The sequence below is a fragment of the Zeus faber genome (assembly GCF_960531495.2).
Source record: "Zeus faber genome assembly, chromosome: 3".
NCBI classification, from domain to species: Eukaryota; Metazoa; Chordata; class Actinopteri; order Zeiformes; family Zeidae; genus Zeus; species Zeus faber.
In genome coordinates this window covers 13,317,137-13,334,168 of record NC_137190.1, presented here as the reverse complement: position 1 = coordinate 13,334,168, position 17,032 = coordinate 13,317,137, and the positions used below count along the sequence as shown (strand labels likewise).

General features: G+C 43.2%; 1 protein-coding gene across 1 annotated transcript; it reads right to left on the bottom strand.

Moving 5' to 3' along the window:
• Positions 1 to 955: 955 nt before the first annotated feature.
• LOC307227972 (E3 ubiquitin-protein ligase AMFR-like) lies at positions 956 to 15,376 on the bottom strand. Its single transcript, XM_079997426.1, has 14 exons — positions 15,260 to 15,376; positions 14,211 to 14,567; positions 13,825 to 13,917; positions 12,902 to 13,066; positions 10,946 to 11,098; positions 10,083 to 10,123; positions 9,105 to 9,237; positions 6,418 to 6,551; positions 6,096 to 6,206; positions 4,929 to 5,125; positions 4,321 to 4,424; positions 3,609 to 3,743; positions 2,765 to 2,955; positions 956 to 2,075 (listed from the first exon to the last, which is right to left on the bottom strand). The coding sequence occupies exons 2-14, from the start codon at positions 14,466 to 14,468 to the stop codon at positions 1,970 to 1,972; spliced, it is 1,821 nt and encodes a 606-aa protein (XP_079853552.1). The 5' UTR covers positions 14,469 to 14,567; positions 15,260 to 15,376; the 3' UTR covers positions 956 to 1,969.
• Between the last annotated feature and the right edge of the window lie 1,656 nt (positions 15,377 to 17,032).

Below are 17,032 nucleotides of genomic sequence, written 5' to 3'. Positions count from 1 at the left end.
ATAGGAAAGCTCGGTCCAGAAAATTCGGATTAGATTGAATCTGCAATGGTCAACAAATAAACCAAGAAAAGCAAAAGATCCCCAGGATATGATGGGCCACTGAGTAATTTCACAAATGTTCGGCGAGTTTCGGATCATTACTTCCTACTGCCGGCGGAAAAACCTCAATTAAAAACAGTTCACATCATGGTGAATTGAAAGAGAACGATGAACCAAAAGAATAAAAATGCCGCAAGAGTCTATATTTTTTAGTGGAAGTGTGGGATTATCTTTGGGAGAGAGTGTACTCAGACAAAGCACTTCTCTGGATTCATGCAAGTCAACTCAAACTGTTGCACTGTAAGCACAAAAAAAAAAAAACCACCTGGAGAACACGCCGTCTCAGTCTGCCCGGTTTGGAAAAGAGACTGGATAGAATTCAGTACGTCCATATTTCCACAAGTTTCCATGAGCCGCTGTTGAACGTATGCATGTTATGTACAGCGTTGACATGGAAACGTGAAATTCCAAACCATTCACGATGTACAGATACACAGGGCTCCATATCCTCGCTACCAGTCTCCTGCCACACATGTAAGGTTTGACAAAATGTCTTGATTTACAATTCCACAGTCTTATCAGCAGAAAATGACACATATGCTACATCACTAAAAATTATATGTAAAAACTATAAAATATAGTTACACACAGGTTGACCAACGGCGCCAAACTGCTGGTTTGGATGGGAATCGATGAGGCTCGTCAAGCACACTGACGCGTGGACTGAATTGTAACCTCACAGCGTCGCCCCAAAAAACATCAGCATCTCAACAGCAGAGACAAGGAGCCTGTTACTCAAGAGTAGAAAACAACATTAGGATGCCTTGTTTTGTCCAGGAAAAAAAAAAAAAATCCCAAAAACAACCTGTAAGCACAAGGCTCAAAGAGCTGAAAAACGCGAGAAAAAAAAAAAGAATTAAAGAATAAACACTTTTCTTTTTAATGTATACAAACATGTAACACATCCTCTGTGTTATTCTTAAGATCTGAGGAATACTTTAAACCACATACAAAGCTTTACATCCGCAATCTGTCGAAGCACATCGTTGCAAACGGTTTGGGGGATATCATACAACACTCCATCCACCCCGCTGTCCACCGGGGCTCATAAACTCTGTGACTGCAGCATTAGTCTGATAGGTACATTCATGTTTTAAGAGGAAAAGGCTGCAAAATACTAAAGTGACATCCTCTTACTCTCAAGGTAAGAAATAGCTCTGAATTAAACAATGACACCTATTCTAAATTTCACAGTTGAAAATCATCTTATAAAACAATAAAACAAAAATGACAGTTTCTCTTAGACATTTTCCCATGTGTTTTTTGTTTTTTGTTTAAATTTATTTCCTTCCTCCGAATCAGATTATTTTGATTAAAAAGAAAAATAGCCCAGACCCAAGCATTATACTAATCGAGCGTTATAGAAAGCCCGTCTCGCCTCCATTCCGATTACGATACACGCTCATGTCCCACCTGAGCCGCTCCCGATGAAACTGAATACTGTTCTCGACCGGAGCCGGTCATTTCTGATGGCGGCAGACGAAGGACAACGCAGCCCCACTGACCGCAAAACTCCTTCTCAACTTAAAAACAAAAACTCCAAGAAGACTGCGGCTGAATTCAGTGATGCGGAGGCCGTTCCACTCGTCTGGTGGAGAAAGCCCAAAACAGCTCAAACTTTCCTAGCAGCCAGAGGCCATGCTCATGGGCACTGTTTGTATTTTGTTGTTTTGTTTTGGTTTTTTTTTTGCATGGGAGGGGGGTGGGGGGGGGTAGCAGATACGGTATGGTAGTGAAGGTGGTGGTGGACAAATCCTGTTGCTCTGCCTGCGCCGATGGGTGTTTTTTCAGAGGTCGCTCGGTGGCCTCAGTGCGCCGGGTCCTGCTGGCTGTGCATGCGTCTCTCGGCGGCGGCCGCCATTGTTCTGCGTCACAGCAGGGCGGCGCTGCGGTCGGGGTCGGGCTCCGCGGCGGCGCCCTCCAGTCTGGGCAGGTCGTCCTCCTCCGGCTCATCTGGATTCTTGGTCAGAAATCTCCTGGAAGGACACGCAGGGAGTAAGACGACCGTGGCACGTTAAAAAAAACAAACACACACGGATGAGATTCTCTCTTCCGGGAATCGACATTTTAATAAGATTTAAAAAAAAAAAAAAAAAAAAAAAAAAGCCAATTAGAGGGCAGTATTCTACCAGCCCATCAGAAAGCAGTATTCTACCAGCCCATCAGAAAGCAGTATTCTACCAGCCAATTAGAGGGCAGTATTCTACCAGCCAATTAGAGGGCCGTATTCTACCAGCCCATCAGAAAGCAGTATTCTACCAGCCAATTAGAGGGCAGTAGTCTACCAGCCCATCAGATAGCAGTATTCTACCAGCCAATTAGAGGGGAGTATTCTACCAGCCCATCAGAAGGCAGTATTCTACCAGCCATTTAGAGGGAAGTATTCCACCAGCCAATTAGAGGGAAGTATTCTACCAGCCAATTAGCTGAAAGTGTCCCTCTGAAGTTGAGTACTTCTAGTCTCGACATCATAGACTACAATCATAAACCCTTATAATGGATTAAAAATACCATTTATATCTAGTTGATATTCCATATAGATGTATGGAGTCAAATTCATCAATTTAAAGTCCCATGGTGCAAGTCCTTGGTCCTCTGGTTAGTACGGCTCGTACAACCAAAGCCAGAAGCAGGTTGTTCATTTTGGTCGTGAACCGTCACCCACCTGCGCGCCTGGTGAAGCAGCTCCTCCTTCCTCTGCCTGAGCATCTTCTGCCTCTCGTCTGCCGACTTGGAGAAGCGGCTTCCTCGGACCTCCATGTTGTCCGGCTGGTTGGGGTCGGGTTCTGCGGCTCCACTGGGCCCGGCCTGATCCCCTGGGGTGGGACTCGCCTGGATGGGGCTGCGCTCTAAGGCCTGTGGCGGGGGGCGCGGCTTTTCATTTCCATTGTTCAAAAGACATGCAACTAATTGCCTGTACTTTGATAATAATAATGCACGTAAAACATAGGGTTATGTGTCTTCGGTAAACAATTTATATCCATCAAAATAAGATTTATTGGTTGACGATAAATTAACAACTTGCAAAGAAGTGGTTGGTTATTAATTACCTACACATATTCTGCCATAATAGATAGTTTTACACTGTCATTTAGCAGACGCGTCCAAAACCACAATAAGTACATTTTGTCACAGTATCAAACCACTGTATATCAAGAGGCACAACCAGCTTAACATTAATCTCACAGGGATTAATAAAGTATACATTATTGATTGATTGATTGATTGATTTTTTTATTGCTTTTAATGTCTGAAATCCTCCTCCCTTTTCTCACACTTTCCTTTTGATTTGATATTTTTCCCACCACATTTTCCTCAAATCTGCTGTATTTTGCTATGATTTATTTCTCCTTATGTGATGTAAAATGTCTTTAAGTGCCTCGAAAAGCACTACACAAATAAAATGTATTACTATTATTATTTATCATTATAAATGCACTACCGGTGGAAGGCCTTAATGTAGTATTATCGGGGGAATGTTTCTTTGGGGGAGAAGTTCCACCACGGACCTGCGCGGGGAAGGGAACCTGGATGCGACGCTCCAGGATGTTGTTGGACGTGACCTCGACGGAGCGGGTGAGCTGCAGATCCTGCAGCACCAGGTGGAAGGGAACCTGAGGAAACACCCCCTGGATCTGGTGGGCCTGGGACGTGGAGAGACGGGGACGGGGTTAACAGGCAACACAGAAAGAGATGTAAGGAGGTTTTTTTAATGACAATGAGCGGGTTGAACAGAAGAAGAAGTGGAAGAGAAAGTGAAAGAGTGGAGCAGAGGATGGGCCATAGATCAATAATAATTTATTCACTACTGTGTTAATACTGAAAGTAGTTTACCCTGAATGGAATATGCATTTGATGTATGACAGGTGCATACCACTTAAAATCTTATTTCAAAGAACACAAGTAAAAACATACAAAAACACACAATATATAGTCTGCCCAAGCAAATCAAACAAAGTAGAAAATAAAAAAAAATACTTCATTCATTTGTACTTTTGTCAACATTGGCCCAGTAGAAAACACAAGGTCAATTACAAAATAAAAGCCAAGTTATGATGGAAAGTTTTTTCCAAGTCATGTATAATTGATGAACACAACTGGGTGGTATAGATTGGTATAATTACAACATTTACCCAAAAATACAGTGTGATACTGAAAAACATCTACTCATATAAAATAAAAAATAGCCCCAATCTGCAAATAGAGTATATATAAACTTACCATGGCGTTGAGCTGGGAGTTGTTGGCCTGAGCGATGCCCAGAATATTGGTTGTGTGCATCACCTCCACTGAGAAGCTGGGGAGCCAGCTCGCTATACGGGAGCCTGGAAGGTCAAACACACAAAACTATTTGCACTCATCTACTGTACATTCAAATCCTAAACATCAAAATAAAGGATAAAACAGACATTTCCTTGAAATGCAATGATGTGTGAACCAGGACACAGGACAACAGGCAGCGCTGGGTGGAGCCACAGTGCTTATCACTTGCCCCCCCCACTTCTTTTAATCCATAACCTACCAGTTCACAGGTGACAACTTTTTAAGGTCTCAGATTTAAGTACCAGAAAAGTAATAACAGTGACTGTGCTCGGTCAAATAAACATTATAAACGTAGCACTTATCAAGCTACAGATTTTAAATAGAAAAGCCTCAGAAATACTATAGATATAGTATATGATAAGAAATGAAATCGTGCACCGTATTCACTAAAAATAAGAAATGGATGCACAACAACAACAACAGACACAGTTAGCATTGATCCTTTAGCAGTACCACGATGACACTGTAACCGTCATCTTGCTGAGGCTCCTGCTTGTCACACTGACCGTCAAAGTGGAAGAAGTGATTGTGTTGGTTAATATGTGGTCGGTTCTCCGCCGCCGGCCCCCCGGGACCCATGTTTTCGTCCGGGGCGCCCGCCTGCTGCTGGCTGCCGGCTTGGCCCCCGTTCGCATAGATGTTCAGGGACATGCGACAGGTGGGGCACGAGGTGTCCTGCTCCAACCAGGAGCGCAAACAGGAGCTGCAGCCACCAGTCAATTATAATTATTGATATTATTTTTTAAAAACAGGTCATGGAACTTTATAAGGATTTTTTATGAGAACAGTCCACAGAAATGAGTAACAATACTGGCAGGTGGTGGGTGTTCATTTTACATCCTGAACACAATTGCTTAATGATTCATAACTGGAAAGGAAATCGCTTCATGATTGAGCCTGTAACGCGGTTTTAAGGCTTCTACACGATAGCTTGCACGATAATATTGACCGCCGCATATATATTTTGGACTATTTAAAATGGGTAAAACCATATTTCATTGTCGGGCTGCATGCAGTGCCCCGAGTTGCTCAGCTCCTCCTTGCCCCGCTCTTACTCTCTCACAAACACACTGATAAGGGACCAGTCTGAATAGCACCTCCTCTCAGTGCAACACCCTGGATCAAAACATGATCATGATCATGCCCCGGATCCAAAATAGCCCCTATCTAAATATATATTTTTACAAAAACAAGAATAAAAAAAAAAAAATAGCCCCGGATCTATTAATCTGTTGCGATTATGCATGAAAGCCCTCGAAATTAATATTAAATCATTGATCAAAAAGGAAAGTATGTTTTGGGTCCTCTGAGTGTCCTCTGGTGGGGCAATCGAGGCACAATTTTAGACCCCGTCTCCCTCTCCATGTGTAATGGAGACATTGGAGAGGGAGCGATCACATGTCCCTGCTTCTAAATAAAGTAAATCAAAACATTGTGTTTTTATTTTGACAACTTCGACAAAACATTTATGTTTCCCCCCCCCCATTCTATTTATTTTACTAAATGTCCTTATTGAAAGAAGAAATAAATTAATAAAGACTCTCAGTAAGCCCCCCCACCCCACCACCACAAATAGAATCTAATTCTATGGGAAACACTGATGGCTGGGATCTGTTTCCGACATTACAAGCCACACACCGCTTAAAGTAATTGAGAGTGAAACAAGTCTTTACTTGTGGAAGAGATGGCCACAGGGCAATTTGCGTGCAGTCGCCATGGCATCCCAGCAGATGGCGCAGTCGTCATTGTTGGCTGCCAGCTCCTCGGCAGTAGCAACCGCAAACCTACCCAAGACAGAAATATAAAAATAAATAAAATCCACATTGTATGAAACTCAAAGAAAAAACTATATTCATTACAAAAAACAAAAAAAAACAGATATGGGCAAATACTGCCAGGAACAAATAGATAGATATAGAATCTGAGCTCAGATTACAGAGAACGAGTCCATTAACAAACGAGATAAACAATCAAAAGACGGTGTGTTATCATCACCTGGCCTCCATGTTGTCGATGACATGCAGGTAGTTTTTGTGGCGGCGGATGCGGCGCTGGACCTCATGGAAGAGATAGCGTAGCTGCATGAAAATCACCAAGCTTGCCATGGACAGCCAGATGTTACCAAAAAGCTGATTAGAGAAAAAGAGGACAAGGATAGAGAGAAAGGGATAAAAAATAATAATAATAATAAGTATGGGTCAAATTTAATCTCATGTCAACTAGGGAAAGTGACCTTTTAATTTTCGGAATTATGTTTATGTAGTTCTGTGCTTAAGGCAACTGTCGTAACAACAAACGGCTTCAAAGACAGTTTAAAGGAGACCTATTATATTATTGGTCCCTGAGGTCCCGAAAACATGTTTATGAAGTTTTTTTTGCAGAAAATACCACTTAGATTATTCATTCTAGCCATTCTAACGTATCTCTATACCATCCTGTTCCATAACGGGATGTTTCTTGTGGGAGGAGTCGCCCTCCCGAGGCCCCAAGCTCTGTGAGCCGACAGGGTTTGGGATTTAGAACGGAGCGGATCGCGGGTGTCCCGACATGCCTGTCTCTCTCTCTCTCTCTCTCTCTCTCTCTGCAACCCTACATGGGATTATTTTGGTTTTGAACCGGACGCAACCAACAAGCCAAACGCGGAGCACGGGGTTCCACCGGCTGCAGTGCGGAGGTTCGGTTAAAACAATCGCTTAATTAGGTGTTTTCAAAGGATAGAAAAATAAAAAGATCAAACTGTGTAATTATCCCGGAGAAAGCCCACCCCGGACGGCGTCTCTGCTGCCCAGAGGAGGAGCTGTGGCCCCACCCCCCAGTAACAGATGTGTCTGAGTGCGCTCCACACTGACGTGTTGTTCCTCAAATATCTGAACCGAACCAAAGAAAGAGGGAGAGCCTTTTTCACAATGACCTGGAAACGGAGTTTACAGTGATTTATTTCTTCTTTTTGAGGATTTCTCCAGGCGAGGAGAAAAGCGGCGGGACGCAGATTACCAGTTCCTATTCACGCACAGTTTGAATTGCACTTCACAGGTCATTAAAGTAGAAAAAAAAAAAGGGACAAAAATCACCCAAAACATAAAACAACCGCCGACGGACCCAGCCCATCGCTGTTTGCCGATATTTTTGTCCAATCGCCCAAGCCTAGTAGGGGTTGGCTGCAAATGTGAACGTGTTGTTTCAGGCCATGTTTTCTGAAGTAGACAGCTCACGAAAAACTGACTGATAGTCTTTTTTCACAGTTAGTAGGCCCATCAGAGACCCAAATGTATGGGCACAAGCACTGAAAAAGTGAGTTTTGCATGATAGGTCCCCTTTAAGGGTTTGACTTGGAATGCTTTGTACTCCTCACTTCGCTTAACGACCTGGTCGTAGGAACGGAACTCGGTCGCTAAACGAATTGGTTGATAAAGGAGGACCCGCCATCTTACCCTTATTTCAGTCTTGGAGATTGGGAACGCTAGTGTAGTGAATACTGACAGACTGCGGGAACGAGACTGAGAACGGTGATGTGCGGTGAGATGCTTGACGGTGAGACACTGTGCACACAGCGCGCACGCCGCAGTATTGTACGCAGCGCACCATACAGACAGTTAAACATGTAGGTTGTTATGTGAGGAGTACCTGTATTCAACTTTCAGTTTCATGACTTTTCATGAGTAAAGAAAATAATTGAGCACCTCAACCTGGATAAGAACTCAAAGTTAAACTTTGCGTGACGTTGTGCTAAATTTTCTCAAAGTCTCTACGACGGAGAACACTGTAAATCTTATATGGCATTCGCAGTGCAGAGTGGAAGAGATGGCGTTTAAAAACATCTGAGGGAAAAACAAAAAATAATAATAAAAATAAAAACATCTGAGCGATGAGGGAGGCCCAGAAACCCCAAAAAGATGAGCCAAGATAGGGACTGGCTTTGGTCAACATGGCTTTAAAAGCAGGATCTCAACAAACTGCCAGACCCTTGACATCTGAGGCGTCTAAAGCTTGGCAAGAAGAGCCGCGGTCAGGCCAGGATGGTTAGTTTAAAGTAGACAACAAAACAATAATTATAAAGGCAACTAGGCGAAAGCACTACACTACAATGACCAGTCAATCCCAGTTCCTCTTAAAGTGATGGGCCCTTACCTGACTCCCCTCCTCCTTGTCCGCTGTCTTTTTCATCCTTGAAAAATATCTCAATAAAATTATCTGAAACATTAAGGTAAATTATTTATTTAGCTTTACATTTCTGCTAACAAAACAGTGAACAGTAGGCGGCGTAGATTTGTTCCACCTTTTTACAGATTTTTTTTTTTTTTAGCTCGTCCTCCACAGAAGTGGGAAGAAGTTACTCTGGTGTCAACCAAGGTCCATCGGCAGTGTGAGTGTGCTGAGTGCGACCACTTCGGTATCAGGTAACGTCATTTTGGATTTTATTTTTATTTTTTTTAATGAGGGAAGGTCATATTATTGTCTGACGGACAGCCACAGTAGAACGTATATAAAGGTAAAACAGTGTTGTCATCAAGGCCGCCCGAGAAAAGACCAAGTCAAGGTAGCGTCTTTGCAAGGTGAGTGGAGTCTGAGAGCCAAGTCAAAACCCAAAGCCAGAGTCCAAACCGGAAGAACAGAACCCTGAGAGAGACCCTGATCTACACGACCCCGGTCCAGAGGGGCGTTCCCCGCCCTCTGTGTCTTACCAGCATGTGGATGTGGTGCATCAGGTCCAGGAACAGTATGGCCAGCTCCATGATGAAGTCTGTGTAGTAGACGTACGTCCCCTTGCTCTCCCATGTGCCTGGGTGGTTCAAGTCCCACAGGTGGATGGAATATCTAAGAGGGAAAAAAGGTGTGGCTTTGTCAGGCCATGACACATACGCAGTGTTCTTTGCATTCAATTGGAAAACTAATGCAACAGAAAAAAAACATTACAGGAGTCCTTAATTCATGGATATTCACGATTTACCTCATAACATAAAAGGTGGATCAATTTTACTTCCAGAAAGAACGGATGGCAAATGGCTTCAAAAAGGTGTGAAGCATGAGTCCCCTGAACACTTGAGTATATTTAAAAATGAAAAAATAAAAAAATAAATGAAAATAAAAAGCATTTTACTTTTGGGGCCATGGCAACAGATAAACAGAAACTGGAGTGCAAACATTACCCCCCCCCCGTTAAGTGACTTAGGCCCAGGCAATAGCACCTTGTGTCGATTACGCACATTTTGGTATGTTTTAGTATTTTTAGAGCTTATAGAGCTTATTGTGCGTAATCACCAGGTGTCATGACATTTCACTGCATATATGTATGACCGTATGTATATGTATGTGACAAATAATCTCTTGAACTTGAACTTGAATATAGAGAAATTTCATGATTGCCACAAATTTGCCCAATATCATTACACACAATATGAAAATGTCCATTCGTAAATTCAAAGTTCAAAATGAAAGAATCCAGCGGATGTTCATCGTACTGAACTGTATGGTAACGACAGCAGATAAAATAAAACTCCATCAAATACTCAAAAACCTATTTCTAGGTCGTATCGCATCATTCTTATCATTGCCGTTTTGACGACAATATTATGCACAACAATGAAAATATTTCTATATTCAATTCAAATTCAATCATGACACAACACATAATATATACAATAATACAAAACATGACTTACCGCATGATGACGTGCCCAGTGCGTACCGTCACCAACAGACACTGGGAAATAAGTTCCATGTCAATAGGATGCAATTCCTTCCGTTTCATTCCGTCAGTTTCAACATTTTGTAATTACATTGTTCATTAAGTCATATGTACAAAATCGCTCGACTAAATTCTGCGACATGAAAAGTGAAGACATGCACCGTATATTTCGCTACAACTGCTGAAGACAGAATCAAAGTACGTATGTTCCTCAAACTGATAGCAGTAATGGTGTACTGGAGGCTTTAGAAAAGAGTAAACATCAAAAAGGTATCTAAAAAGTATCCATTCAAGAAGTATGACTTTAAACCAAAACAAAAACACAAGAACGTGTTCTGTTAATTTCACATTCTTTCCAAATTCCAATTCATTACTTTTTAGGGACCCATTCTGCTATTCTCCATTCACTTCAATTATGGATGACAAAATGCCGACAAGCAAAGTGCATCACTGGGGGGAAACTGGAATCAGATGCATGTATGTTGTTCTTCATTAGAGATTGTTCCCATCGACACATTCTGGAGTCGCATCTGCAGTCTGCGCACCAACTATTTGGCCGCTTTGGAAACAGGTTAGTTGCTTCAGGTTGCTCGAAAACCTCATTGTATCTGGACAATCCTCTCTGTGGATAGTCCTTTGATATCGCCTCAAAATTATAATGTTACATATGATGACTGTCTCATGAACCCCATGTTGTGTATCATGAGCTGCATACATCATCCCAGAACACAACCCCCCCCCCAAATCAAGGGCAAAAATATTATTATTATTATTTTTTTTCTTTTCTTTATGAATAGGATACACGCCATCTATAGTGTCTCTAGTTGCGGCTCTCACCTCAGCAGCCATAAAGGACAGGGTGTGCATGCCGTGCGTGGCCCCCAGGAGCCCGCACACCACGGCCAGGCCGCAGCAGCCGATCAGCGAAGACACCAGCAGGGACAACACTCGCACGTGGCTGTTCATGGGCGTGGTGGGGGAGAAAGAGAGCTGGACGGAGGGGGGGGAAACACAACGCACTTTAAACAAGGATCACGGAAGCGGCGCAAGGAAAGGGCATTGAGGGGGGGCAACTGGCGAGAGATTGCCTGTATGATGCGGTTCTTTTTTTTTTTTTTTTTCCCCCCCCCAAACTGTTTTATGATTTTTGAATAATTCACAAGTTTCTATCAAACCTCACATATCAAAGTGCTAATTGTCAGACCTCCTTACAAATGACACATTCTGCTTATTATTAATTAAACAAATATGACTCACAATTGTAGCTACATTTGTAATTTTGCTCTAGTTACTTCAAAGTTAAGCTTTTTCCATGTATTTTGTCTACCACCTGTTGTTACTGTGACATAAAATCTCTTATTAGGATTCATAAATTTACACAAACTGGGCCACATCAGCCACCTCTAACATATGGTTATTCATATTTTGTGCGACTGTTTTACAGTTGCTGAGACCACCAACCTTTAACATTTTTTTTTAATCTCCAATTGCTGGTGACCCACATGCAAGGTAAGCAGATGGAATCTGACACGACACACAGAACACAATCTGATACGTGGATATGAGAGAGATGCACCTAAATCGGTATCAGTAGCCACTCATGCATGTACAAGGCACTATTTATAGAATCAGAGCTGATAAAAAAAAAAAAACACCCCCCCGGGGTGTTGCTCTCATTCCGTAAACCCACAAACAGCGAAAGGACGATTTGCTCCAGGGGAACAGCCTTCACACGGGCTCATTAACACCTTCCTCTTAAATGTAAAAACCACCCGCAGTGTCCGCAGTACATTATTTAAAAATGGTATTAAATTAGCATTTTGTTCAATAATGCAGTGTAAAAATTATAACATTATATATTGTTTGCCATGCAGCTCACCTCTAATTCATCTACTGCCTTAAAACATGTTGCCAGTCTCATTATTTCAGCGCTGTAAAGTGATTCTCCATTCAAAAGAGTTTTGTATTTGACTCTAATCCGGTTGAAGTCATGTGTGAACTACCCTGCGGCCTTTACAGAAGAAATTCTAAATTTGTCCCATGATACATCATAGTGTACTCTTCTCTTCTACTCTGGGATTGTTTGTGAACGTCACTGTCACTGCAGCTACTGAAAGCATATACAGACTTTAGGATTTAAAAATCGATTAACATGTTATCCAAAGCTAGGATAGTTAACCTCTACGCCCATAAGCCCATCATTTTCGAATTATGTAATCAATTTGTTGGAGCAGCCGTAGGCTTGGGTTTTAAGATACATGTGACCTGACAACGAGAAATTAAAACTCCTCTTTTGGATCCGTGAATGAGATGCCATGATCATACAAAGAGCTTTTTCAAGGTATTAAGATTACTACTTTCCAACTCTCAAAGCAATTATTTAGACGCTCAGCAATGTCATCAGGTACAACAATTTTCCACAACAAACCACATTTCCTACTATCTGAACAACAAAGATAGCAGAACACTACAAACCGGCTCACTGCAGCAAGCCGGGGAAGTAACTGTTTAATTAAAATGAATAAATATATATATATGTAGGGCTGGATGACCAAAATGTTTTTGAACGCAATATGGATAATTTGATGATATTTTGGGAAGGTAGAGGCCACGATGAACAGCTAGAACAGTGCATCACTTAACTGTAACGTAGCCGGAAAGACAACATTTAACTAAAGCACAATAGTATAATAACCAAAATCCCAGACATTATCTAGTCGCATATCACAATACATGGATCTATGGCCCAGCCGCAGTGGTATAGTTGATAAAATAAATAAAAAAAACACCTACATATTCAAATCGGTCTTTGCAGAGCTGGACCATGAGGTGAATGAAGACCAGAGCGGAGAACCACAGACACCACATGACCACCTCCTCCACCGTCTGCACGTACAGCACGCCGAAGATGAAGATGAACTTGTAGAAGATGAAGTTCCAGAACTTGTCCTTCAGGTGCTGGGGGCCAGAGACGGACAAAACAGGACATCAGACGTGATGTTTGGAGGAATCGTTTGACAACTGTCGTACAGCTTTCATGTCACACAGTTTCAAATGGAACCTTTCCCCCTCGCCTTGCCATGAACGTTTAGCTTTTACCACTGACAACAAAGTCGTGCCGAGTTACCCATGCTGGTTTGAGCTCCTGGTTGCTGGCCTAGTCGAACAGTCAATCACAATCGCCACCAAAAGCAGCAAATGCTGACGTGGAAATAAAGCCCAAGGTCACGTTTGTCCATTGCTGCCATTGTCGGTCGGTGTTATGTTACTGTTGTGTTGTGCGAGAATGCACAGCACCACCTTGTGGTTCCACCATGGTGCATTAGTTTCAGTGCCTTATAACATAACTTATCCTGCGCATATAATCTATTTTTTTGTTTATTCTGTATATTTGTTTATTTAGCAAATAAATAAATAATTATATATATATACTGCTATTTTCAATGGAAATTTCACATATTTTTTGTACATTTGGCTATTCTTGTTTAACTTTTTCCGACTGCTAGGCTTTTTTTCACCAAAAGCCAGTTCAACAATGCACCGTTTACCCCGACAAATTCCTCATATCTGATAATGTACCTGCCGAAATAAGCGGATTCTGATGTTTAACACACCAATTTATAAATAGTTGCTGAGAGATACTGTTCACACGATGTCCTCATTTTGTAACTTTCTCAAGTAAAATAAACAAAAACAAAAACAGCTCCACAACTCACTTGTTTCTCACTGACTCTGAGGGGCCCGAACACTGCGTATTGAATCATCTTGGCAATGAGCATCAGAGAGCAGCAAAATGTGTTCACCAACACCTGAGGGACAAGGAAGACACAAACAATGAACATTACATTACATTTTTACATTTAGTCATTTAGCAGACACTTTTATCCAAAGCGACTTACAATTGTTCAAACAGCGACGGACGCAGCCATCAGGAGCAATTAGGGGTTAAGTGTCTTGCTCAAGGACACTACAGCATGCTAGCAGGAGGAGCCTGGGATCGAACCAGCAACCTTTAGATCACTAGACCACCAGCTCTACCGCCATGAAAACAACGACACTATGGTATATAATCACACATTACTAAGTTTGACTCTAGACTCACCCATACAAAGAGGCTGTCGGTGACTAAATACCACAGCACAGTGGTTGCGAGATCAGTGTCCCCCAGCTCATCGCCGGGGATTTCGGGTTCCAGTTCGGAGGAGGGAGGTTGCGGCTCGTCCGATTCCAACGAACCAAATCCCTGGTCGGTCACAGTGGTGTAGGCACTGAAGATGCTTCCAGCGAGCAAAGCCACACTCAGCGCCGTGTAGGTCTGGAGGCTCGGCCACGGAAACCTCTCCAAGAACAGCAGAGGCATGGCGATGGCGGAGATTTATCCAGAATTGGAAAATGGTAATAGGCTCTTGCAGCACAAACGCAGGAACCCCCCTCAAGGAGAGCGGAGTCGGCAGCCAACCTGAAAAGGCAGAAAGTCTGGTTGAGTAAGTCGTGAGGCAAGTATCATCGAGGGACTTACAATTTGGTCCTTTTTACAAAATTTTAAGATTGGCCACATGCAGAAGTCCCCTAATGAACAGATGTACAGGCTGTTTTCCTAGATTTGGGCTCATACTTCACAGGACGGCTAATCGTGTTGCAGAATGAGACAACAGTTAATTCTCAAGAGTTAATGGCACGTTGATCTATTTTTCACTGTTATTACTCTAAAGTGTTTATTATCGCTGCCTACTGTTGAGATACGAGCTGCTGCGACGCTGCAATTTCGCTCCGGGGATGAATAAAGTATCTACATCCACATCCATGCATCCCACTGTCGGTGTCCGTCGGTGGCTCTTGACGTGGCCCCACACGTTCTCTCCCACTCACACGATCGACGTGAGGACATTTCAGAACAATTCCAATCAACATTCACTCCGGCGGGACTCTCCTTGTCAATCGCTGCCTTTCGCTGAAGTTGGTTTAGAGCAGCGGGCAACCCGGCAGGCTAACCGTCACTAGCCTAGCGCCGTATAAATAATCAGCTCACGCCCCATTACCAGGGGGAGCTTCGGGCTAGCAGATGCTAACGTCGGCGACTCGGCCAACTGGCGCCGCGGCGGGAGGACAAGCAGAACCGACACCAAACGCGACGGAAACCACCGCACTCACACTTCGGCCACAACCCCGTGACGGCGCCTCGCGTCGGCCTCCTACGAGCGGCTCATTCCAACTGCCCAGGTGCGTTTGGACGCCAGCGTCTTGTTTATTCCGACGGGCAGGCAGGACGTCACGTGGGAGGATGCTTCTGCCCGCATTGGCAATGACGTCATAAGGACTTTCAAACTAAAAGACCCGATGGGAAAGAAAACGAATAATATAGTGTCACATCATATCATATTATGTAATATCATATGAGATCATGTAATGCCACCGGCCCAAATTCTGTCTTTATTCTGAAATAATAATAATAATAATAATAATAATAATAATAATAATAAAGACAAAGAAAATTCCTTGTGAAGCTGCATGTATCCGTCAGCGAACTTACTATTGTTTCCTCTGTAATAATATATATATTATATGTAATAATGTAATTACATTTGCTGTTCCTTCGCTTCCCTTCGCCCTCTCACACGCGCGTGCTCGTGCGCCGCTTGCGAACGTCAGCTTCCCAGGGGGAGAGCAGTGACGTCCCAAAGACCCCGGATGATGACGCCCCCTGGTGGCTGCTCTGTTTGCACGCGCTTCCAAGCGGCCGCTGCGCCTTGTGGGCGTTCCCTGCTCCACCCGCCGAGTGGTTGCCGAGTGGTTGTTGTCTGCGAATACATTTATTTTCATGTGACACGGTTATTTTTATATTTTTGTTATAATACACAATATAACATTTCATGTATTAATATGAATGTGGTCCTGCTCCCCCCCCCCCCCCCTCTCTCTCTCTCTCTCTCCCCCTTCACTGTGTCCATTCCCTTTTCTCTTGCACTCTTCACCAAATGATAAAAATATATACACTGTACGGTAAAAGATTGCGACCTTCTGTCTCTGTCTTTAAGGTTGTATGTGAGTGCGCAATGTAATTTATTTAAAATGGGTTTTTTTTATACCCGTCAGACTAATGTGCTCTGACTATGTGATTTGACCTATATGACATCATACTGTAGATGGAAAATGCTTTTAATCAAACTGTACGGGAAGTACTGTGTAGTATATAACTTAGTGCGTCATGTAATAAACCTCATCAGGGATCCCAACTACCTCCCAAATCTTCTGACATCAGATTTTTTTAAATTACGTCTCTATGAATGAAAATCGTAACTCTGCGGGGAAACAATGAGATTTTCCTCCAATTTGGGAACAAAAGTTTTGTAGGAACCCAAGTGAAGGGTTTTTTCAGGGTTTATTAGCAGACGGTCCGAGAGAGCTACATTGGGGGAAGAATGCTGAGGATGGAGCTGCCAGGCAAGAGGAAAAGACGAAGGCCAAAGAGAAGGTTTATGGATGTGGTGAGGGAGGACATGCAGGCGGTTGCTGTAAGGGAGGAAGATGCGCAGAACAGAAGGTATTGGAGGCAGATGATCCGCTGTGGCGACCCCAAACGGGAGCAGCCCAGAGAGGAAGAAGATTAGCAGACGGTCCGGCGATAATGCAGTATAGCTTCCCCATGCGCTATGGCTTGAACTCCGCTCAACTTTCTCCCGTGGCCGAGTCTCCGAGTCGGTGGCCTTCACACGGCGCTGCTGGCTGCCTCTTCTCATCAACATCGTCGGGCTGGTTTGCATCCTCATGGGAGGTGTGGACGCAGAGGGTGGCGGGCCAAGCGCTGCCCTCGCTCTCAGCAGCAGCTCATTGAACCCGGTGGTTCGACAAATGATCTCTTGAACTTGAACTTGAATTTTGCCGCCCCAAGATTCCAAGAAATCATGTTGAGTTTGTGGAAGTGGC

Bases quoted from the DNA above. Each gene is read 5' to 3' on its own strand.
- LOC307227972 (XM_079997426.1), bottom strand. From the start codon at position 14,468: ATGCCTCTGCTGTTCTTGGAGAGGTTTCCGTGGCCGAGCCTCCAGACC. The intron at 13,918-14,210 runs GTGAGTCTAGAG...CTTGTCCCTCAG, and splicing joins CCGACAGCCTCTTTGTATGG to GTGTTGGTGAACACATTTTG. The intron at 9,238-10,082 runs GTAAGTCATGTT...TTTCCCTCTTAG, and splicing joins ACTGGGCACGTCATCATGCG to ATATTCCATCCACCTGTGGG.